General features: G+C 44.0%; 1 protein-coding gene across 6 annotated transcripts in view; it reads left to right on the plus strand.

Moving 5' to 3' along the window:
* ZFHX3 (zinc finger homeobox 3) overlaps positions 1-23,353 on the plus strand; it is a 124,100-nt gene that overhangs the window by 96,238 nt on the left and 4,509 nt on the right. For 5 of the 6 annotated variants that reach the window (XM_077288535.1, XM_077288532.1, XM_077288536.1 and 2 more), the window contains exons 5-9: positions 10,549-10,656; positions 11,172-11,296; positions 11,384-11,584; positions 16,129-16,234; positions 17,749-23,199. In XM_077288535.1, coding sequence (XP_077144650.1) covers positions 10,549-10,656; positions 11,172-11,296; positions 11,384-11,584; positions 16,129-16,234; positions 17,749-23,199 — 5,991 coding nt within the window. The remainder of the gene's footprint in view (positions 1-10,548; positions 10,657-11,171; positions 11,297-11,383; positions 11,585-16,128; positions 16,235-17,748; positions 23,200-23,353) is intronic. The other variant, XM_077288537.1, reaches the window with a different exon arrangement.

Raw genomic sequence — 23,353 nt, forward strand, 5'->3', positions numbered from 1 at the left:
CAATATAACTGCACAAAATTTAGAAATAAACATTTCTGACATGCAAAAACGAAACCCAAAAAATTAGTGCCCAATATAGCCACCTTTCTTTCTGATGACACTCAGCAGCCTCCATCCATAGATTCTGTCAGTTGCTTGATCTGTTTACGATGAACATTGCGTGCAGCAGCCACCACAGCCTCCCAGACACTTCCGAGAGGTGGACTGTTTCCCCTCCCTGTAGATCTCACACTTTGAGGGACCACAGGTTCTCTATGGGGTTCAGATCAGGTGAACAAGGGGGCCATGTCATTATTTTTTCTTCTTTGAGACCTTTACTGGCCAGCCACGCTGTGGAGTAGTTGGAGGCATGTGAGGGAGCATTGTCCTGCATGAAAATCATGTTTTTCTTGAACGATACCGACTTCTTCCTGTACCACTGCTTGAAGAAGTTGTCTTCCAGAAACTGGCAGTAGGTCTGGGAGTTGAGCTTCACTCCATCCTCAACCAGAAAAGGTCCCACAAGTTCATCTTTGATACCAGCCCATACTACCCCACCTCCACCTTGCTGGCGTCTTAGTCGGAGTGGAGCTCTCTGCCCTTTACTGATCCAGCCTCTGGCCCATCCATCTGGCCCATCAAGAGCCACTCTCATTTTATCCGTCCATAAAACCTTTGAAAAGTCAGTCTTAAGATATTTCTTGGCCTAGTCTTGACGTTTTATCTCATGTTTCTTGTGCAAAGGTGGTAGTTTTTCAGCCTTCCTTACCTTGGCCATGTCCCTGAGTATCGCACACCTTGTGCTTTTTGTTACTCCAGTAACGTTGCAGCTCTGAAATATAGCAAAACTGGTGGCAAATGGCATCTTGGCAGCTTCACGCTTGATTTTCCTCAATTCAGGGGCAGTTATTTTGCGCCTGTTTGCCCAACACGATTCTTGTGACCCTGTTGGCTATTTGCCATGAAACGCTTGATTGTTCGGTGATCACGCTTCAAAAGTTTGGCAAGAGGGCAATTTCCCTCTGAAAGACATCTCACAATTTTGGACTTTTAAGAGCCCGTCAAATCTCTCTTCTGACCCATTTTACCAAAGGAAAGGAAGTTGCCTAATAATTAAGCACACCTTATATAGGGTTTTGATGTCATTAGACAACACCCCTCCTCATTACAGAGATGCACATCACCTGATTTACTTAATTGGTAGTTGGCTCTCAAGCCTGAACAGCTTGGAGTAGGACAACATGTAGAAAAAGTATCATGTGATCAAAATACAACTTGCCTAATAATTCTGCAGTGTGTGTGTGTGTGTGTGTGTGTGTGTGTATATATATATATATATATATATATATATATATATATATATATATATATATATAATGTTTTTTTATTTTTTTTTCAACACTGTGCAAAACCGGCAAACATACAGTTTTAGTGGGTGTCCTGCACATGTATGTATAGGCAGTCGAAGCTTTTCGTTCAGTTCTTAGGAGTAAAATGAGCAAAGTAAAGTAAATTGCTAAATTTCTTCTCTTCCCAATTGCAGCTGATTTCTGAAATATCAGCTACGTGTAATCCAACCTCATGTATTTATCACCCGTCCACTAGTGAGAACAGATAGATTGGTGGGAGATGGCTGCAAAGTCATCCCCAGACCGGAGGACGTTGGTCTTGACCTCCACGGATCCTCATGGGACCCCAATCTTACGTTCTGCCCACCCCTGAGCTAGAAGACCACGCCTTGGAGGAGTTTACACAAATCAGCTCTCTGTCTTGTGAAAGTGGATTACATTGGCAGAATCGGCTGAGAAGTAGACGGACACCCACCAGTGGTGGATAAAGGGCGGGCAATCACCCAACGAACAGGCAAAACTCTCGTTCATCGTGTGCAAGCTTAAAAATCACCGTTCTTGGCAGCACATCGCCCTGTGTAAACAGGACATGTGCTGCAGAAAACGTGACATTCTATGTGCACTTTAGTGAGTAAAGGGCCACCGATCGGCTTGCATGTAGCCTTATCTACTGCCAATCACGACGGGAAACCTGCCTTTGCGCTTTGTGTCTCTTGTCACTTAAAGGGATTTCTTAGGACACCTTTACAGTTTGCATCTGCTGGATATAAGGGGGTTGTCTATATTAGTTTTTTATGAACTAATAGGAATGACAGGCGCGAGTTACCCCTTTAATTAAGGCAACTAATCACACGAGTGTTTCACAGACGCAAAGTGCTTTATTCCTGGTGAAATAACGTGGAAAATGGCCGCCTCGTCCATGTAGGATTTTTTTTTTTTAAGGCTACTTTTTAATTATAGTTTCTGTGTCTCCCGAGCTTCAGTCTGGAAGAATGCAGCCTCCTCATGTACAAGTGGGACAGTTGGTTCACCCTCCTCCTTCCCTCTCCCATGTCCTCTCCCCCACCCCCCACCCCAGTCACTCATTTCGTCTCCCTGCGCAAATTGAAAACGACTAACCTTGTCATATTTAGTGCACTGCTCACAGCCGCTGCCTTCCAGGGCTAATCAGGCACAAACATATTCGCAAAGTTGCTAAGCTCTGAGCTGTCTTCTAAGCATTAAAGTGTCCTGTCTGCCTGGGAGGTCACTCCTATCTTGGCCGTGCCGCTCATGGACGGCCAGTAATATTGATTGATTAATGTATAAAAAGCACCAAATCCATTTGCTTCTATGAAACGGAGCAAAGTGCATTCACTCGCCTGGAATTTTCACCTCATCCTTTTGTTTGAAGGACGCGTATATTCCGATATTAATATGCCAACAGGATTTTTTTCATACTTCTATTTTTATGCTTACTTTTAGTCGGGCTGTTTTTCCATTAATTTACGCTTCAAGAATTTGGCTCGTTTTTTGCTTGATAATTTTTAGACGCTAGAATAATTGCAAACAGATTTTTTTTTTGGGAGGGGGGTGAGGGGTATACACAATCCCAGTCTGATAACTTGTGGATCGGTTGTGGGGGAAGAAGTGGCCCTGGCAAGGAGTCCATTCATTGTCTGTGGGACTGTGGGGGGAAAAAGCCCAGCGCTGTACTCCACTATGTCTAGCAGTCACGTAGACCATGAAAGGCGCAGAGATGGACATTTGATTAGTCCGTGGTCCTATATAGTGTCCTTAATTAGGTATTCCCATTTTGTAATGTGATGGGTTATCGCCAGGCTATAGTGTCACCTTGATTGGTAAGGGTCGAACCTTTGAGACCCCCACTGATGTAAGGACTGTAGGAGCTGCAACGCTTATGTAGTGTTGTGACCCCTTTACCGTTTGGGGTCCTGCTGCAATTTCCGAGTTGATAGGACCACAGCGATGCAACGAAAACGTAGAAGTAGATGGAACTTTAAACCATTGCTGTGGCCCATTAATTCTCAGAATTGATAGAAGTCCCAGAAGTCATTTTGCCTCCACGCTGGTGTAAAGCTAAATCCCCTTTTAAGGGTAAGTGTACACTTTTTCGAGGGGTCTTATGGAGCCGATCCGTGTTGAAAACCTAAAAAGTCGCTAAAAAAAAACACTTGAAAGGCTTGTCCTATTCCTTTTTATTCTAAAACCACTTTGCCTGCTAAATGTTCAGACTTTTAGGCATTTTTATTCCATTTCAGGATTTAAAAAACACCCGGTGGAAAAAATAGAGTACAGGTCATTCTTTTCATGCGGCTCCTTATGGATAACGCTCTAAACCAGTCACTATCCAAGCGAGAGGATGCAAAAAACGCATGAATAAAAAAAATCTCTGCAAAAGGGGTATGTGCACACGTCTATTTCAGGCTGGACTAGAAAAAAAAACGCTAAATAGATGCTAAAAACGAACATTTGCATTTATGTGAACAAACAACAACTCGCTGGTCAGATTTTAAGTTTTTGGTCCCTCTTTTGACCATAGTAGTGAGAGGACCATTCTTCAGGAGTCTTCCATTTAGAAGGTGCTCACTAAAAAGCCAAAGACGAATCAAAAAATCGCTCTTGAAAAAAACAAAGATGTCGAAAAAGACACTTCATGATAAAAGACGCCAACGCGTCCGGAAGCGTCTTTCTCCTGAAATTCCTGGCTGGTTAACACTCATCTCAAAGATGTTGTGTGCACATACCCGAAAATGAAAAACTGAAAAAGCTCCTCAAAGAAGTAGCTTTTCCTGAAGGTTTGCGTTAGAAAATGTGTGGTTCTTGACAACCTAAAAATAAACTCTGTGCACGTAATCCAAGTTTTCCTTGTACAGCGATGCCCCAGGCCACCGGGTCTTGAGGGAAAAAAAATAGTGATGCAGACAGTGTCAAATTAGCACTACAGCCATTTCTTTCTCAGGATCATTGTGGTCAGAGGTCAGACCTTCACCAACCATCGCACATCCTGGCGATATGGTATTTTGTTTAAAGCTGGAAATACCTAAAAGGGTTGTCTTGTAACATCTTTAATTGCCCCCCTTTCTTATATACACCTGTATTATTTAGGGTCTAGGCAACACTTCTGGCATGGAATCATGCATACAGATTTTGGTGAGATCTCCATGTCAATGGTTTGGGCTCGAAAAACTGCTTCAAAATCTTTGTGGGTCCCCAGTCTAAGGCTATGTGTTCACAAAGTTTTTTTAGGAGAAGAAATGGAACGGAAACTCTCCAAATTCTCCGCAAGAAAACAAAAACATTTCAAAAACTTGGAGGTTCTGCTCTGAAAATTCTGTGTGCACATACATTTTAATAAGAGGAAGGATGTATAACCAGGTTGCCTACCTATGTTTTTTCGTTTTCATAATCCTGTGACCTCTCCGCTTTCGCAAAGGCCTAATTTAATGTATGCCGCCAATTAGCTGATTGTGAGAGCAGGGCATCCACGACCGTCACCATTTAGATCTTTTGCCACGTTTACCGGATCTCACAGTATGGAACAGAAAAGTGAATTTTATCCTAAAGCCTTAAGTGGGGAAGCCATGCTAATTGTAAATCAATGCATCTTAAAATGTGCCATTGATCTGCAGTTAGAAGTTAGAAGGGAAACTAATTACTGTCTGATCCATGGGCTTTATATTCCTGGGTTCCCAGCAAAATTAATAAATTTCTTCATTGAAGTCATCCTTTTTCTACATTTTATATTGTTTTTTCTATATTTTTTATTTTGCTTTTTGTATTTTTTCCTGTTTTTTTTTTTTTTTTTTTGTCAGTCACCAGTTGACGTATGGAGGAACCATATAGTTCACTTGCAGGTTTTCTTTAGCTGGAAGCCACCTGCGTGGAGCTATGCTGGCATTCCTTGGCACCGGCGTTCATTGGGCACAGTCACGCTGGCAGTCCCGCTTGTCCCTCATACATTTCGCCCTGTCACAGTCTCCTAACAAGCTAGGAACAAGTGGCAGCTGCTGGCTGGAAATTGATTTAATTAATTGCTATGCCAATAAGCTAGCTCGTTACGTCTGCCATTGGTTAGGAGGATGGCTAACAAGTCCACTGATCAATGGAGCCAATAAAGATTTTACTCATTAATGAGCAGAGCACTAATTACTGTTATCCCGTGACCAATTAGGCTTAGTGGTTCTTATGCTAGTGTGCGCGCTTACCGTTTAGCGTACAGTAGAGAAACGGTTGGCTGCTAAGGGATTGATAACAAGGGCACTGTGCCCTTGGATGGGTTATTTGTCAGAGTGGGCAGCCCCTGGGGCGCGAGGAGGACGCCGGGGTCGTGCACTGCACAGGCTCCTACGCTCACTGTGAAACATGGAATAGTTTGTGTTCTGGCGTATGTGATGAATAATCCAATTAAATCACATTACCAGCAATTACAAGGCATCTTTTTGACAAGTTCTTCAGTTTCTTAACAATGTCTTGATCTGGGAATAGAAGGTGACAACAAAAAGTTGGCCAAAGGGCCAGCTCAAGCGAGCATAACTCTTTGCATGGTACTTCGCACTGACCAATGTAAAAGCTGGAGAAGGAACCTAACCTTGGTCTAAGAACTCAAAGATTACGTTCTTGCATCCACTTCCGGGGTTGCTGTTTCGGAGCTTTTGCACCACTAACTGCCTTCATAAAGGCCCCGTCTCACATAGCGATTTACCAACGATCACGACCAGCGATACGACCTGGCCGTGATCGTTGGTAAGTCGCTGTGTGGTCGCTGGGGAGCTGTCACACAGACCGCTCTCTCCAGCGACCAACGATCAGGGGAACGACTTCGGCATCGTTGAAACTGTCTTCAACGATGCTGAAGTCCCCCTTCAGCACCCGGGTAACCAGGGTAAACATCGGGTTACTAAGCGCAGGGCCGCGCTTAGTAACCTGATGTTTACCCTGGTTACCAAAAAAAACAAACAGTACATACTCGCCTTTCGGTGTCCCTTGCCGTCTGCTTCCTGCTCTGACTGAGCCGCCGTACAGTGAGAGCAGAGCGCAGCGGTGACGTCACTGCTGTGATCTGCTCTCACTGGACGGCGGCTCAGTCAGAGCAGGAAGCAGACGGCAAGGGACACCGAAAGGCGAGTATGTACTGTTTGTTTTTTTTGGTAACCAGGGTAAACATCGGGTTACTAAGCGCGGCCCTGCGCTTAGTAACCCGATGTTTACCCTGGTTACCAGTAAAGACATCGCTGGATCGGTGTCACACACACCGATTCAGCGATGTCAGCGGGACCTCAACGACCAAAAAAAGGTCCAGGCCATTCCGACACGACCAGCGATCTCACAGCAGGGGCCTGATCGCTGGTACGTGTCACACATAGCGAGATCGCTACTGAGGTTGCTGTTGCGTCACAAAACTAGTGACTCAGCAGCGATCTCGCTAGCGATCTCGCTATGTGAGACGGGGCCTTAATGTGTGTGGGTGCTCTTAACTCTCCCCTGAGTGAATTAAGGATCTGACTTTCTGGACGGTCAGCAGGGCCGGACTGGCCATCTGGCAAATGCCAGAAGGGCCTGTCTGGTCATGGGCTGCCTTGTCTGCTACATTGTTAACAGAATCGGTCTTCTCAGGACACCCATACTGTTAAGAGTTGTGATGGAGCACAAAGTATTGGTCTTGTAGAAAATCTTCCTTTCCTCCATCCAGGTTAATATTAGTAATATATTCCATCTGGTCCTTGGGGACAACATGAGCCTGTGTGATTTCAAATGCCAGGACTGAATTTCAGCCCCAGTCCGTAACTGACGGTCAGTCTTTTTGTTCTCTCGATAAGTCTCTCAGAGATTTCTGGATGGTCAATCCTTTTGTTCTCTGCCAGAGAAGTCCGATATGTCTCTCTCATAGAGCACATAGGCGCACTCCCGTACATAGAAGAGTCGGGAGAGATAGCTGCCAGCCAAACAATTGGTCAAACCTTCATTTTGATGACCAGATGTCTATTGTGTGTGCGGTTCCAAACCTTCATTTTGATGACCAGATGTCTATTGTGTGTGCGGTTCCTAAGGATGAGCTCCAAAATTAAGCAACAGAACTCTGTCTCCGGGCACTTTTGTTTGAAGACTGAGTGTGTACAATACAAATAAGTTAGGGTTTGTTTTTTTTGTAGACTTGTTCTTCCTTTTTAGTTTTGAAGATTCTTGACAACTTGTCAGAAGAAAACAACTGTCTAGATGATGACCCTGTACTTCCACTTAGGATGGGCACACTGATCTATCTCGTGTGGTGTATACAGTAGAGCGCCTGCTTACATGCAGCCATGACTTAAGTGGATGTGCTTTTGTTCGCTGTCTATCAGGCGGAGTGGGGTGGGTGGCTGGCGAGTACCAAGTGCTGCGGGGGGAAGGCTGAAGATGATGGAACATATGAGTTTTGATGGAGTCAGAGAGTATTGAGGCTCCGGACTGGGATTTGTGGTGAGGCGGTTGCAATTCTGCAAGGTCTCGGCAGAGTCCCCTGGAATCTGCTACTTCTCAACTTGTCTGCTCCTTCCCGTATTGACCTGGTCAGACCCCTTGTGAGCTCCCTAATTGAAAATTAATACGGGATCAATGCAGAAGGCCATTTGCATATTGATTATACACAGCACTGAATGCACCATATGTGTGGCTGATTGATCGAGAGACTGAGACAGCTCAAGGAAGCGAGACTTCTCAGGGTTGTGTGGGTATGAGAGGTGCTGAGGATTCTTCCACCTATGTCCTATGGGATTAAAATACAAAAGCTCCACTTTATCCAGTTTATAATTTCTAAATTGCGATTATGGGCAATCCCCGGTCAGGACAGACTTTATTTATTACATAGTATTAGTTTTTCTACAAGTTTGTGTTATTCCTCCATAGTCTGACAGCTGAGCTTGGTACCATGTGGCTATAATTGATCCTGGCTTCCCTCCCCAATCAGAGCCATGGAAGCCTTGTACACAAATTATGGGCCCAGTTCATCAGTTGCCCTTTTATTTTAATAATTATTTTATGGTATTTTTTTTTTGTTTAATTTTTTTGCGAAATTTGTCACGATAATCATGAATTTTGTGCAAAATAACAAAAAATGCTTTTTTTTTTTTTTTTTTTTTTTTTTGCGCAAAAAAAGTCACTTGTCCTGCAAAAATATTGCATACATTTCTCAAAAACTTCAGGTATATATAAAATCACTCCGGGATGTGGGGGACTGGAAGGTGTTTTCCCAAAAAATGGCGAGTTTTTAAAAAAGTCGCAATTGATGATTTGGCCGCAAACATCTGGGAATATAAAAAAAAAAAAAACAGTCCACAATGATGAAGCTTAAGAAATTAAAAAAACAAACAGGAAACACACATACAATGGACTTCAAAAGATGCGCAAATGAAAAACCTGAAGACTGGAGGGGATTAAAAAAAATGATGCAAATGCAAAAATTAATTATGTCCCTATACACTTTGCAGGGACCGGAACTACGATTAGTATTGAAGAATGAAATGAAAAATCTATAAAATGCAACGTTAATTATTAAATACACTGCAATGGTTTATTATTAGGAAAATAAATTCTTCTCCACCTCTTTTTGCATTCATATTTTTGGAAAATATTCGATCCAGAAGAGTCATGCTAACTGCTACCGGTTTTTATAGTCCCTTGTTTTGACTGCAGAAATTCATTCTGCAGCGGAGGAGGAGCACTGTGTTTCCTCTACATCAGACATTATGACCTAGGAAGTCATTTAGTTTCTCCCAAACCTCAAGTTCCTTGGCATGACATCTCGGCTCTCGCTCTTTCCCTCCCTATGCTAAGGATGACACCTCTAGCTCGTACAAGGAACTGCACGGTGGCAGCCGGCGGAGCAAAAAAAGTCGCACTACAATAGAGAAGGCACTTTCTTGTTAATTGTGCTCTCCTCTGAAAAGAAACATCCCAATCCATATCGCCTTTCTACTTTAGTATATTCTCGGTTTTTTTTTTTTGAGGGTTTGACAGTGCTTGATAAGAAACAGTGCCTACTCAAAATTGGTTTATTGGCTTAGCTTTGCAATAAAGTGTTCTGCAACATCTCATAGGATTGTGCATAGAGACGCCACTGTTTATGGCGAGATCAAGTCGTTTGCGTTTTTTATATGTAACTAGTCATTGAATGTTTTGTGTGCGGGAAAAAAAAAGACTATAAAAATATATAAAACCCAAGTTTCGGGTTATGTGAATAAAAATCCAAATTAAATATCACTGCACAACTTTAAGCATGTAAGTATGGAGATAACTACATTAATCTGGAACCTACAGGAGGACCATGTGTCCTCTCCGGGGAAGCTAACGAGCAGGTAAAGGTGACTGCTGGCCGTCTCTAGCCCACACCGTGTACATCAGATAATATATCTGCATCTATGTAATAATCCATGTTCTAAACAATGCACAGATATATCTGATCAGGGAACCTACCCTGGTTTCAAGAACTGGGATTTTCTGCCTTGGGAAGTCCCAGAAATGTAATATCGATCTGAATTATAGATATGTTTTGTATGGAGTCTCTAGGATGGTAAAAATATTCTTGGAAACATGGCAGTCACATTCTACCACCTGGAGGTTCCTATGGGAAACTGTAACATAAATTATAATTATATCTTTCCTTGCATATAATTAACCATACTTCTGACTAGGAAGGTGAAGGGGTCTGGTTGGGACCCTTACAGGAGATATAACCAGGATTGTAGGTCTGAATGTCAGCGGTAATCCTCCTAATCAGTAAGAGGTCTCTTTATTTTATCCCTTTTGTTTTGTACCGTTTTGCATTCTATATATGTCCTTTTCAATTTTCATAATGTTTGTATTTTTTTTGTAAGCTCTGTACCTTTTTGTATAAGAAATCTAAAACTTTGTATGTTTCTTCCTTGTTGCTCTAAACGTACCCACAACCTCAAAGATGGAAAGTATAAGCCCTGGCTGCGTTACCCTGTGATAGGAGTTGACCAATTTGGTGCAAGAGTGAAGGGGGTACGTGTGTGTACTGGTGTTACCCCATGTAAATGACAAGTAGTGGGGTGTGGATGTGCGAACTGGTTTTACGTGTGCTCTTAATTTTTTTTTTTTTTTTGTACATATGGCCAATCCCGATAAGCATACGCAGCTCTTCTTAACTGTAAAAAGAACCTACAAACAATGGTAGTGCATCTTCTTTTCCTTTCTAATGCCTTGTTTTTTTCCTCTACAGATGATCCTACAGAGGATGCAGAGGGCTCTTGTGAAGCTGCTGCTGACCCAGAGGAAGCCCCGAAAGAACAGGAGCCTGAAGGAGCCACAGAGAGTAACAGGGGTGCAGGTAAAAGAGGTGTAAAACCACCTACCAGAATACTAGTGTATATATAAGGAAGAAAGCCGCATTGTACTTGTAGGATGCAAAGCCTTATGGTACTGACTCCGGATGTGCAGCCTTAAAATGCAGCGTTAAAACGATAAGTATGTTGCCGGTTGGCAGTCGTTTATAACCTTTATGGACAGGCCAACCCGGCATTAGATATGCACTTAGTAGATCGCTTAGTGCTCATAGGTTGTGTGTAGTGTAGAATGATGTGCTGCCGAGAGCGATGATCCTTCGTGCAGCACAAAAGATCATTTCACCTGACGATAAAGCATTTTACTCGTTTGTCAGGTGATCGTTTGTCAGGTGTGTTTGGACTGCACCCTTATTGGAAAATACTCATTCACGATAATTGCGGAGTGTAAATGGAGATTATAATAGAAAATATAAATGTATTCACCCATGCTTTGTTGACCCTTTTCATTACAATTAAAATATCATTGTAATTTAACTTTTTTTTTCCCCCCCTATTCCAGCACCTTCTGTTCCCTCTGAGAAGGATCCTCCAGACTTTGTGCCCGCCAAGCTTTCTTCAGTCACCAGCAGCGATCCTCCTTTGGCCAAGCGACCAAAGTGCGCTGAAGAGAAGAAAAATGAGCAGGTAGCCTCCGACTCACGTTTATCTCCTTCCCACCCATCCATTCGTACTTGTGTCCTCCATCTTTTATTAACTGTCTGCTTCCCTCAGCTCTTCCAGTGTCCATACTGCAAGTACAGCAATTCGGATGTGAACCGGCTGCGAGTCCACGCCATGACCCAGCACTCTGTGCAGCCGATGCTGCGGTGTCCCCTCTGCCAGGACATGCTCAACAACAAGATCCACCTGCAGCTGCACCTCACCCATTTGCACAGCGTGGCACCCGACTGCGTGGACAAGCTCATTGTCACGGTAAGACGCCCCCCCCCCCGTCGGGAGAGGTCTGATGCTTGTTGTGCACACAGGAGTGAGAAGTCAGGAGAGGACGGCGGAGTCACCGGTGATGCTTACGGCACCGCCGTGCGCATGTGCTGCTTGCATTCGCGTAATGTCCCTAATAATAACTCAGACGGCTCTTTGCAACCTGCCCCGTGTCAAGTCTGTTACCACGGCAACCGTGGCTTTGATTCTGCTCCGTATCCCGCGTTACTGTTTTTTTTTATTTGTGCACTCAGTCCACTCCGAGCACAACCTCACTTCACTGACCACAGGCAGCATACTACCCATAGTCACATCATCCAGCCATTTTCCGTGCCCCCCTATTTAACCATGCTGCCTCGCTCTTGCCTTTCGGCCTCTCGCCACCTTCTTCTACAGCAAATTTTTTTCTTGTCTCCGCAGTCGTTTGCACACAATTGCTAGGACCTTAAGTGGAAGCCCGCTCGGCTCATGTTTGCCAATTAGATGGTGTAAATGCAAAGTGACCTTAATATCCTCCCCTTGCTAACGAGTTTTTCTCTCCAACCTTTGCGCTCTTTGTAATGGAAATATGCAGTCTGTCTGCAAGGAGGATTTGCATGTTGGACCTCGCTGACAGTCAGAGGGTTTTTTTTTCTCTTTCCTGACCTCTTTCCTCTCTTCTTTGTCTGTGTCCTTAGCTCTCCCCTCACTGTCAGCGGCTTTTCTCAATCTATCCTCCACTCCCCCCCCCCCCACCCCTTCCTTCTTTCTTTCCGTCTTCTCCTTCATTGTAAGATGCAAAGGAAAAATAGCTGGGTTACCTCAGAGTCCGGTTTACACTTCTTAGACCCCAGCATGGTGTAAACAGCCTCTGAAAATGTGGCCCTGTTCTGTCAGCTGGGCCTCCTCACACAATTAGCATGTAATTATCCCGCGTGATGGGCAGGCAGCGGAGAGCCAGCTGACGCGCTGCATCGCTGACCCGCGAGTCAGAGATCAGTGGGCGCACCGGGCAATGCAGCGCGCTCCTTAATGATGCAATTTACATATCTGGCCAAGCAGCTGTGTATTGCAGAAGCCGTGCTGTGCAACACGCAGGACATTATTTACACTGGTCACTGTGTGCTTTCCAGGGTTGTGAAGGCAGTAAAAGGTTCCTTTATACACAATTTTTACCAAATTTGTACATTTTTTTGGTGCAAACAGCCGTTTTTGTCGTTGGAGGCCTCACCTCTCTTCCTGAAGCGAAGGATCAGGCATGTTGCATTACACACCCGATCCTTTTGTCTTCAGGCACCGAACCCACAGATATCTACAATATAAACAACCTTCCAGTCATGGTAATCACCGGAAACAAGAAGAGATCCAGATTAGATAAAAAAGATTCAATATTTATTAATAATCAATTTAAAATACCATCAGAAACAAAAATAAAAAAAGCAGAAATGTCTCACAAAGAGAGACGCCACCAAAGTTAAATTTACATATTCTTGCAAGACCTTAAACCAGGTAAAAATTCCTATTAGTCAAAATGCGAAATAACTAAATAAATGGCACAGTAAGTCCCCTGATGTTGCATATAAATGTAAAGGCTTCAGAGTGAAGGGGGAAAGAAATTACAGCCAAAAAATTATAGCATAGCTACCTGGAGATCAGAAAGAGTGGCGACTCCCCACCCCGACGTGCGTTTCACAGCTGGCTTCTTCTGGGGGGATGTCAACCAACAATCAAATATAGGGTCCTCCAACTCTCCAGGACATCACTTGCCAAGTCTGCCAGGAGCTCTTTTAGGGAGAGCTGTTTATGAGAAAGGCGAGCGAGATTTCTAAAGTGAACAGAGGGCTTTTCTTACTGTCCCACAGGTATGCTTGTCGGAGCGGAACATGTATGTGTAAGGAAGGGGGTCAGGCGAGATGGCTTACTGGTGTATGCTATACAAGATGTATGGGGCTCCTTAATCTAAATCTTCAGCGCTTATGGCGCATTTACCGTAAGTGCCATTAACAGCTGCTGATCTTCTAGATGAAAGCCGTTTGCCAGTCATTCATTGGTCTGTTACAATTCTCTGCTCACAGCTCGATCATTAATACAATTGTTCTGTGCACATAGAAAATTTATCGACAGCACATTTCCTGTTTACACGGGATGATGTGCTGCCAATAAAGTTTTTTTGTTTTGTTTTTTTTTTTTTAGCCTGTGATTTACTCGTTCCTTCAGGAATTTGCCTACCTGTTTTGGATAGACAACGAGCTCTTGTTCTCTGATTATCAGCTTGTTTAATTGGGCCGACTCCACTTCTTTCGACTATTAAATGGCTCATCTATACCATAGTTGAGTGATCAATAGGGGCCTTTCGGTTACTAACATCTAAGATGGACAAATAACATTTCAAAAATGTTTCTACATTCCCGTAAAAGTATTAATAATATACATTTAAGATTTTTAGTTTGAAGTCGGAGTCGGTACATCTCTACTACCTCTTACTCCGACTCAGGACAGTCAGACGGCCGTATTACTCGCTTGAGGATCGCATCGTAATGCTCGGACTGTCCGTCGGCTCTCCTGGCCTGAGCGTGACACCTGCAAAGAAATACATGCTGTCAGGTGAGCCAACGGCCAGTCCAAGGATTGCGATGTGATTAATACGTGTGTCTGACTCTGCCCTTAAAGGGAATCCATCAGTCCAGAGTGACTGGTCAAACTAAGCACAGGCAGTTGGTGCACACTCAGCCTTGTTTTCCATCTATTTCCACCCTTCTATGGCTCTGTAAAGATAGAGTTCTCAATCAAAGAAGAGGTGGGGGCTCCGAGATAAAGGGAAAACAAGTAGGTGCACTTAAATATTTGGCCACACCAAGGGTGCACAGAGTGCCAGGGCTTGGTTTGAACAGTCATTGTGTGCTGACAGTCTCCTATTAACTTGATTGGTTTTGGTTAGAGGTATACTCTAGGCACTTCTTTGCTCACCGTCTCTCCTAAAGGCCACCATACACTTTAGCTGTCAGCCATACATAGGAGCACTCTTGTGTTTTCTAAGAGAAAGCCGCCGCCAGACATCACTGGCGGTGGCTTTGGACAAGAAAAAGATAAACATCCCGGATCCTTATCATTTATCGAGTGCCTCCATATACAGTAGACAGTTGGCCGAACCAGGCGATGTCTGTGGGTTCTGTCAAGATTAGTCTGGTGTGCCTTAAGTTTTGCCCCTGGTTTTCAGTGACTATATAGGGTTCTGGATGCATTGTTTGCCGGTGGTGTAATATCAGCTGATCCGTGACGCCAGAGGCATTTTAAGAGATGAGGCACAGAATAGGTAGCTGGCACATTAGACCTCTCAAAACCTGCCAGAATTCCAATCAGGAAAGATGATTAAAGTAGCGAGCAGACAACGTCTCCCGCTCACCTCCTCGTCTGCCGTCATTCACACTTGATTGACTTCAACCTTTCAAGTACAGAAGTCTTTCTCTTATTATTCAAGGCCAGGCAAGGTTTTCTAATTAAAGTGTATGAAAACAATTATAGAGCTGTCTTGTGGAGCTGGAATTCTCCGAGACTCTGCATACAGCTTTGCTCTCGCCGGGTGTGGGGATTTAGCGGACACATATTCCTCCCCTTGCCTTTAAATGAGAATGGGTCCGTGCTTGTGATCCCACTCGCTTCTCCCTGTAATGTCCACACGGAGGAGAAGATGAGACAAGTCTGCTTTTTTTTTTTGTTTCTTCTTCGTTTGATTCCGCGGCGTTGGGTTTTAAAACTGCGTATGCAATATTAATTAAGACAAGTAACACATGCCTTTCACGACACGAGTTGTAAGCGAGCGGCACAATCCGTGGCCATGTGTAAATAATAACTGATGGCAAATAAATCACCATAAAATCAGATTAATTAAAACGCGGATTCTTAATTTCCTCTTGTCGCCGAGGCTGGAAAATATCACTTGTTCAATTGAACGCTGACACGAGACATGTTTTCCTGTTTGCCTGCCATCTATTCTGTCACCACAATTGAAGATGTTTCTGACGAGTCGAGTCCATGTGGTTTCGGCGTCTGCTTTATTATTAACCCCATTGTGTCGACACTTTTTTTTTTTGGCTAATGATAACCGATCCTTCAAGAATCTCTTGTCTTCACAATGCGCGTCCCCCTCCTCCTCGTCCTCGCTCCATGTGTATCTCTCAGTTTAAGGAAACAGGCTGCTCCTTTCACTCAGGAACATGGCGCACTCGTTTATCTTTAGCAGTCTGAATTAATTAGGGGTGTTAATATGTGCTCGGTAGATTAAGGAGGGGAGCAGGGGGGCTTCGCGCTCGTCTATGTAATTGGCTGCCCCACAGCCTGTGACAAAACACTCTTTGTGATCAAAGTCGGGATTCTGTGCAAAGGGGAAAAAAAAATATTAATTAGAAGATTATTCTTTTAGTGTGTAGTGATAATTAGAGCAGGCCACCCCCTGAGTGATGTGGGGCTGTCGGAGCAGCTGGGGACACTCTCAGAGACATTCTTTGGGGTGAGGCAGTATGGCCGCTTGGACTTAATATCCTGTCTCTCTTCCATAGGTAACTTCTCCAGAGATGCTCATGCCGAGTAGCATGTTCTTACCAGTCAGTTCACCGGAGAGAGAGAAAGCTGCTTCAGTGTTGGAAAATACAGAGAAGGTCTCAGGTAAGGGCCAAAAGAAAAACCAAACTCTCCAAGGCTATAGCTACACACTGGTCGTACATCTAAAGATGCAGGGAGCCCATCGTGATCTGTGGGGTACCGCGAAAAGCAAATTGGAACTTATTAGATTTTTTTTTGCAACTTTTATCACGTCGAGGTACCCCTTGGATCACAACCTTCTTCAGGCGTATTACAGTCCGATGTGGCAGCGGCAAAAAGAGCGATCTGTCTGTGTCGTGGCTCAGATCGTCGTGTAGCCTCAAAAATATGTTGCAGCATATTTTCAGTTTTGCAAAAAAAATTCATGAGTTTTTTTCCGGGTCATGCTTTTACTTTTAGAATGCAACTTGCTGCGTTTGGTATTAAACAGTGAAGGACCTAAAAAATGAACCAAAAGGGTGAAAAAGTCACAAAGCATTGTTTGTAGTGCACATAATAAATACCTACTGGTTCACAGCTAATAGTTGGTTGCAGTGTTTAAAAAAAAAAAAAAAAAAAAAATGCTATATGTGAGACTACCCTAATTAGTTTTCAATACGCCGGCGGACCTGTCAAGGTCAAAGCAACTTCAGGAGACAGCTGGTGGTCTTCCTCCTGAATTGGCTTCGCCATTTTGCTGTCTTTTTTTGCGCCAGTGTCTTTTCCCTACATTTTCAACTTTAAACAGCAGGAAGAATGACCATGTTAGTACTTTTAACCACTTCACAGTTTCTCCATCCTCAAGCGGATAAAAGAAGTAACAAAAGTCTGAACACGTGCACAGCATTGTCGCTTTAACATTGCTGTGCACCAGGTTCCTTTCTGGCAGTCGTCTTAGGCTTCTTTTCCACTTGCTGTGATTTTTGCTGCCCTTTTTTGCGGGCCGTATTGCCGTAATTGTCATGGTCTGCCGCAAAAACTGGCATCTTGCGAAGCGCAGTTTTTCTGGTTTAGAATAATAGGGGAAAAAAATGGCGATCCGCAAGCACGGTTAACACGGCGCACTGCAAAAAACAAGCTTCCGTTGTTTTTGCGGCCCCATTGATTTTCAATGGGGGCCATGCCCGTAAGCCGTGAAAAATATAGAGCAGGCTTGATATTTTTTCACGGCCGTAAATACAGCCTTCATGGCCATACGGCGTACGGCGCTCTGTCAAATTATTGCGGCCCGTTTTTGCGGCCCCGTAGAAATCTATTGGGACCGCAAAAATCGGGACGAAAAACCACGTCAAGTGTAAAAGAAGCCTTAAGGTGCTTTTTCAAGTCTGTTCCAGGTAGAATCCATCTGAAAAAGACGTAGTGTGCACATACCCTTACGCTGTAATCTCTCGTGAAGTTTTTGAGACAAAACCAGAAGTGGATTCCATAGGAATGGGAGCATTAAAGGAAGGACTTTGTTTTGCTTCTTGCTGAATCCATTTCTAGTTTTGGCCCCAAAAATTGCAATGTTAAAAAAAGCAAAAATGATCTATAAAAGTTGTTTTGAGTAAAACAAACAAACAGTTACACAATCTTGTTTTTCTTTTTTTTCTTTTTAGAACCTGCTGAAGCAGTGTCTAAGAGTGCAGCTGTTCCTGAAGGGGCTGAGCTGAGCACAGAACAGAAAGCACCTGCAAGTGACGGTAACTCTGCAAGAGAAGATTCGGGATTCTTGTGTTGGAAGAAGGGATGTAACCAAGTGTTTAAAACCTCAGCTGCTCTCCAAACGCATTTCAATGAAGTTCACAACAAGCGCCCACAATTGCCAGTCTCTGACCGCCACGTTTACAAGTACCGCTGCAACCAGTGCAGCTTAGCGTTCAAGACCATTGAGAAACTTCAGTTGCATTCACAGTACCACGTGATCCGCGCTGCCACCATGTGTTGTCTTTGCCAGAGAAGCTTCCGCACATTCCAAGCTCTTAAGAAGCATCTGGAAAGCAGCCATCTGGAGCTGAGCGAGTCTGACATTCAGCAGCTGTACAGTGGGCTTTTGGTAAATGGAGACATTACAAATGTGGGAGATGCTTCGATGGTAGATGATCAGAGCATGCTGGTAGATGATGAAAAGGAGGATGAGAGCGACCTAGAAGATAAGCAGAGTCCCACCGGGAGCGACTCTGGGTCTTTGCAAGAGGACTCCGGTTCCGAACCCAAAAGAGCACTTCCTTTTCGCAAGGGCCCAAATTTTACAATGGAGAAGTTTTTGGATCCATCTCGACCCTATAAGTGTACAGTATGCAAAGAGTCTTTCACCCAGAAGAACATTCTGCTTGTCCATTACAATTCTGTATCTCATCTGCACAAACTTAAAAGGGCCTTGCAAGAATCAACCACCGGTCAGCCCGAGCCCACCAGTAGCCCAGATAACAAACCATTTAAATGTAACACCTGTAATGTCGCATACAGCCAGAGCTCCACTCTTGAAATTCACATGAGGTCGGTTTTGCACCAAACCAAGGCCCGTGCAGCAAAACTAGAGGCAGCAAGCGGTAGTAGTAGTAGTAGTAGCGGAGTTAGTGCCAACAGTACTTCTGCGTCCGCAACCTCCACAACAACCTCAAACTCAGTCAGTAGCAGTGTCACCACCATTTCAACTTCCACAACCACAGTTACACCTGCCGTCAGCTCCAGTTTCACAAGCCAAGCACCTGCCGAACTAGTAGTCAACCCCTGCAACACCAGTCTAATGGCATCATGCACTTCTGAACATAAAGATGTTAATCGTAAAAAGTTAGCAGACCTGATAGCCTCACGACAGCATCAACAGCAGCAGCAACAGCAAGCCCAAACATTGGCACAAGCCCAGGCCCAGGTGCAAGCCCATCTGCAGCAAGAGCTACAACAGCAAGCCGCCATCTTGCAATCTCAACTGTTGAACCCAACTCTTCTCCCTCATTTCCCCATGACCACTGAAACATTGCTTCAGCTTCAGCAGCAGCAGCACTTACTATTTCCTTTTTACATCCCTAGTACAGATTTCCAGTTTAACCCAGAAGTCAGTTTGCCCCTGACTAGCAGCACGCTAACTTTCACAGGGAGTAGTGCTGGTTTGCTGGAAGACATCAAGACACCACTACAACTTACCCAACAAGCTCATCCTCACCATTCGCATCTCCTCCAACAGCAGCAGCAAAGCCAGATGTGTATGTCTGACACTCACTCCTTGCTTCTGCAACCATCGGAACAAAAGAACAAAACTATGAAAGAAACTTTAAAAGAACTGAAGAACGAAAAAGAGTTGTCCGAGAGAGCCGATGAAATGACTGTAGTTAGTGAGTCCCTACCTGATTCTTTGAAGTGTAAAGAAAAGAAAGACTTCTCAACCGCTTCCTCTTCGGAGAATCTTTTGCTTCCTCCTCGTATTGCTTCAGATGCGCGAGGGAATGCCACCAAAGCCTTGCTTGAAAATTTTGGGTTTGAACTTGTAATTCAATATAATGAAAACAAGCAGAAAGCACAGAAAAAGAACGTGAAGAGCGAACAAACCGATTGCTTAGAGAAATTGGAATGCAGCTCATGTGGAAAGCTATTTTCCAACATACTTATCCTAAAAAGCCACCAGGAGCATGTCCACCAACGTTATTTACCATTTAAACAGCTAGAGCACTTTGCAAAGCAATACAGAGACCATTATGAAAAGTTATATCCATTGAGGCCCCAAACACCAGAGGCACCCCCGCCACCACCGCCTCCTCCTCCTCCACCACCTCCGCCTCCTCCTCCATCAACTCCGCAACCAGCTATCACGCCAACCATCCCTGTCTCCGCACCCCCACTCACTTCACCTAGCATCTCACCAGCACAATCATCAGTGTCATTAGCCCAACTATCAATGCCAATGGAACTGCCAATCTTTTCACCCCTCATGATGCAAACCATGCCTATACAATCCATGCCAGCTCAGCTGCCACCACAGTTGGGGTCAGTCGACACAGTTTCTGCAGACTTGGCCCAGTTATATCAACATCAGTTAAATCCCAGTCTTCTGCAGCAACAAAACAAGAGGCCAAGGACCAGAATTACCGACGACCAGCTAAGGGTTCTGAGACAATATTTTGATATTAATAATTCCCCCAGCGAGGAACAGATTAAAGAAATGGCTGATAAATCTGGGTTGCCCCAAAAAGTGATTAAGCACTGGTTTAGAAACACCCTTTTTAAGGAGCGTCAACGCAACAAAGATTCCCCCTATAATTTTAATAATCCTCCAATTACTAGTTTAGAAGAACTGAAAATGGATTCTAGGCCTCCATCTCCGGAGCCTCAAAAACATGAGTACTGGGGAAATAAGAGATCTTCCAGAACACGCTTTACAGACTACCAGCTTCGTGTTCTCCAAGACTTTTTCGATGCCAATGCTTATCCAAAGGATGATGAATTCGAACAGCTTTCCAACCTACTCAACCTTCCTACTCGTGTTATTGTGGTCTGGTTCCAGAATGCTCGTCAAAAAGCACGAAAGAACTATGAAAATCAAGGAGATGGTAAGGAAGGAGAGAGACGGGAGCTGACGAATGACCGCTATATCCGTACAAGCAACTTAAACTACCAGTGTAAAAAGTGCAATTTAGTGTTTCAGAGGATATTTGACCTAATTAAACATCAGAAAAAGCTATGCTATAAAGATGAGGATGAAGATATGCATTATGATAGCCAAAATGAGGATTCTATGGATGCTACTGATTTGCTAACCCCATCAAGCTCATCGTGTAGCACCCCCATGCCCTTTCAAACTTTTAGCACCGCAGCCTCAACTTCCACAAACACAAGCTGCACACCCTTTTCTCAACTTTTGATGGACACGGATGAGCCTTCGATGTATAGTTCAAAGTCGGACTTTACCCATGATGATAAACCAAAGCATTTTGAATTTCCAAGGACACAGCAAAACCAAACTGAAGAACAGCCACAGCAACCAAAGCAAGAGCCGCAGCAGCCTCAGAGCACACAGTCTCAACCTCCGCAGCAGGATCAATCAGAACAAAAATCGAACACCACGCCACAGAAACTTCCTCCGATTTCATCTCCATCCACGCAGCCACAAACCTCACACTGCTCTATGACTCAGTCAAGCCCTAATGCCATACATATATCTCATCACCCTATGAAGCCTCTTCATTCTTCTACTCCGCAACAGTTGTCCAATTTGTCACATCAGTTAATTCCATATCAATGTGATCAGTGCAAACTGGCCTTCCCTTCCTTTGAGCATTGGCAAGAACATCAACAGCTCCATTTCCTTAGTGCTCAAAATCAATTTATTCATCCACAGTTTTTAGATCGACCAATGGATATGTCATTTATGCTTTTTGACCCCAGTAATCCACTTTTAGCAGGACAACTGCTTTCGGGAGGGCTCTCTCAAATGCCAACTGGTTCAGCTACTTCGCCTTCAACACCATCCTCCACAATGAACTCTCTTAAAAGAAAGCTGGAAGAAAAAGCTAGTGCAAGTCCAGGGGAGAATGATAGTGGGACGGGTGGCGATGAACCGCAAAGGGACAAGCGATTAAGAACAACAATTACACCCGAACAGCTAGAAATTTTGTACCAGAAATATTTGTTAGATTCTAACCCAACCCGTAAAATGCTGGATCACATTGCCCATGAAGTAGGATTGAAGAAAAGGGTGGTTCAAGTGTGGTTTCAAAACACTCGAGCAAGGGAAAGAAAGGGCCAGTTTAGAGCCGTTGGCCCAGCGCAAGCTCACCGACGTTGCCCATTTTGCAGAGCTTTATTTAAGGCCAAGACCGCACTGGAAGCTCACATACGATCTCGACACTGGCATGAAGCAAAACGAGCAGGCTATAATATGAGTTTATCAGCAATGCTTCTAGATTGTGATGGAGGAATCCAGATGAAAGCAGAACTTTTTGACAGTAATGCATTTCATAACCTGCCACATAGCAGCAGTGATGGACAATGTATTTCCCTTTCCCCAGTAAGCAAATCCATGGATCTGTCTCCTCGGACACTGCTTAGTCCATCATCCATTAAAGTTGAAGGCATGGAAGATTTTGAAAGCCCTTCCATGTCATCAGTTAATTTAGGTTTTGATCAGACTAAGTTGGACAATGATGATTGCTCCTCAGTGAATACTGCTATAACTGACACCACAACAGGAGATGAAGGAAATGCTGACAATGACAGTACCACGGGCTTACTGGCTGACAACAAATCTGCATCTGTAACCAGTGAAGGCTTGCCAAAATCTGCCATGTTGGCAATGTCAGAGTATGAGGACCAAATGTCTTCTGGATTGGTGAGCCCTGCTCCTAGCTATTACAGCAAAGAATATGAGAATGAAGGTATCATTGATTATAGCGAAACTTCGAGTCTTGCAGATCCCTGTTCTCCTAGCCCAGGGGCAAGTGGCTCAGCCGGCAAGTCGGGGGACAGTGGAGATCGACCTGGTCAAAAGAGGTTTCGGACACAAATGACAAATCTTCAGCTGAAAGTACTGAAGTCTTGTTTTAATGATTATAGAACGCCAACCATGTTGGAGTGTGAAGTCCTGGGCAATGATATCGGACTGCCAAAGAGAGTTGTCCAAGTGTGGTTTCAGAATGCCCGGGCAAAAGATAAGAAGTCCAAACTAAGTATGGCCAAGCACTTCGGAATAAACCAAACAAACTATGAAGGACCCAAAACAGAGTGCACTTTGTGTGGTATTAAGTATAGCGCACGCCTGTCTGTGCGCGATCATATCTTCTCCCTGCAGCATATCTGCAAAGTTAAGGAAGCCATTGGAAGCCAGTTGGACAAGGAGAAAGAGTACTTCGATCCAGCCACCGTACGCCAACTAATGGCTCAGCAAGAGTTAGATCGAATTAAAAAAGCCAATGAGGTTCTGGGTTTGACTCCACAACAACAGGGTGTGTTCGATAACCCTTCCCTACAAGCACTCAATCTTCCAACACCATATTCAACTCTACAAGGTATTCCTCCAGTACTGTTACCCGGTATCAACAGCCCATCTTTGCCAGGATTTACTCCTGCTAATACAGGTGGGCACAAGACAGTTAGTTGTGAAAGTGTCCTGAAATCAGGTTAATTGTGCTTACGTGAAACTGAGAAAGTAGAATTTTGACTTACCGTACATTTAAGCTTATTTACATAGATGAAAATACTTAGAAAAAAAACCTTGTTCTAAAATGTTTT

Source organism: Ranitomeya variabilis, chromosome 2 (assembly GCF_051348905.1).
Source record: "Ranitomeya variabilis isolate aRanVar5 chromosome 2, aRanVar5.hap1, whole genome shotgun sequence".
Lineage (NCBI taxonomy): Eukaryota > Metazoa > Chordata > Amphibia > Anura > Dendrobatidae > Ranitomeya > Ranitomeya variabilis.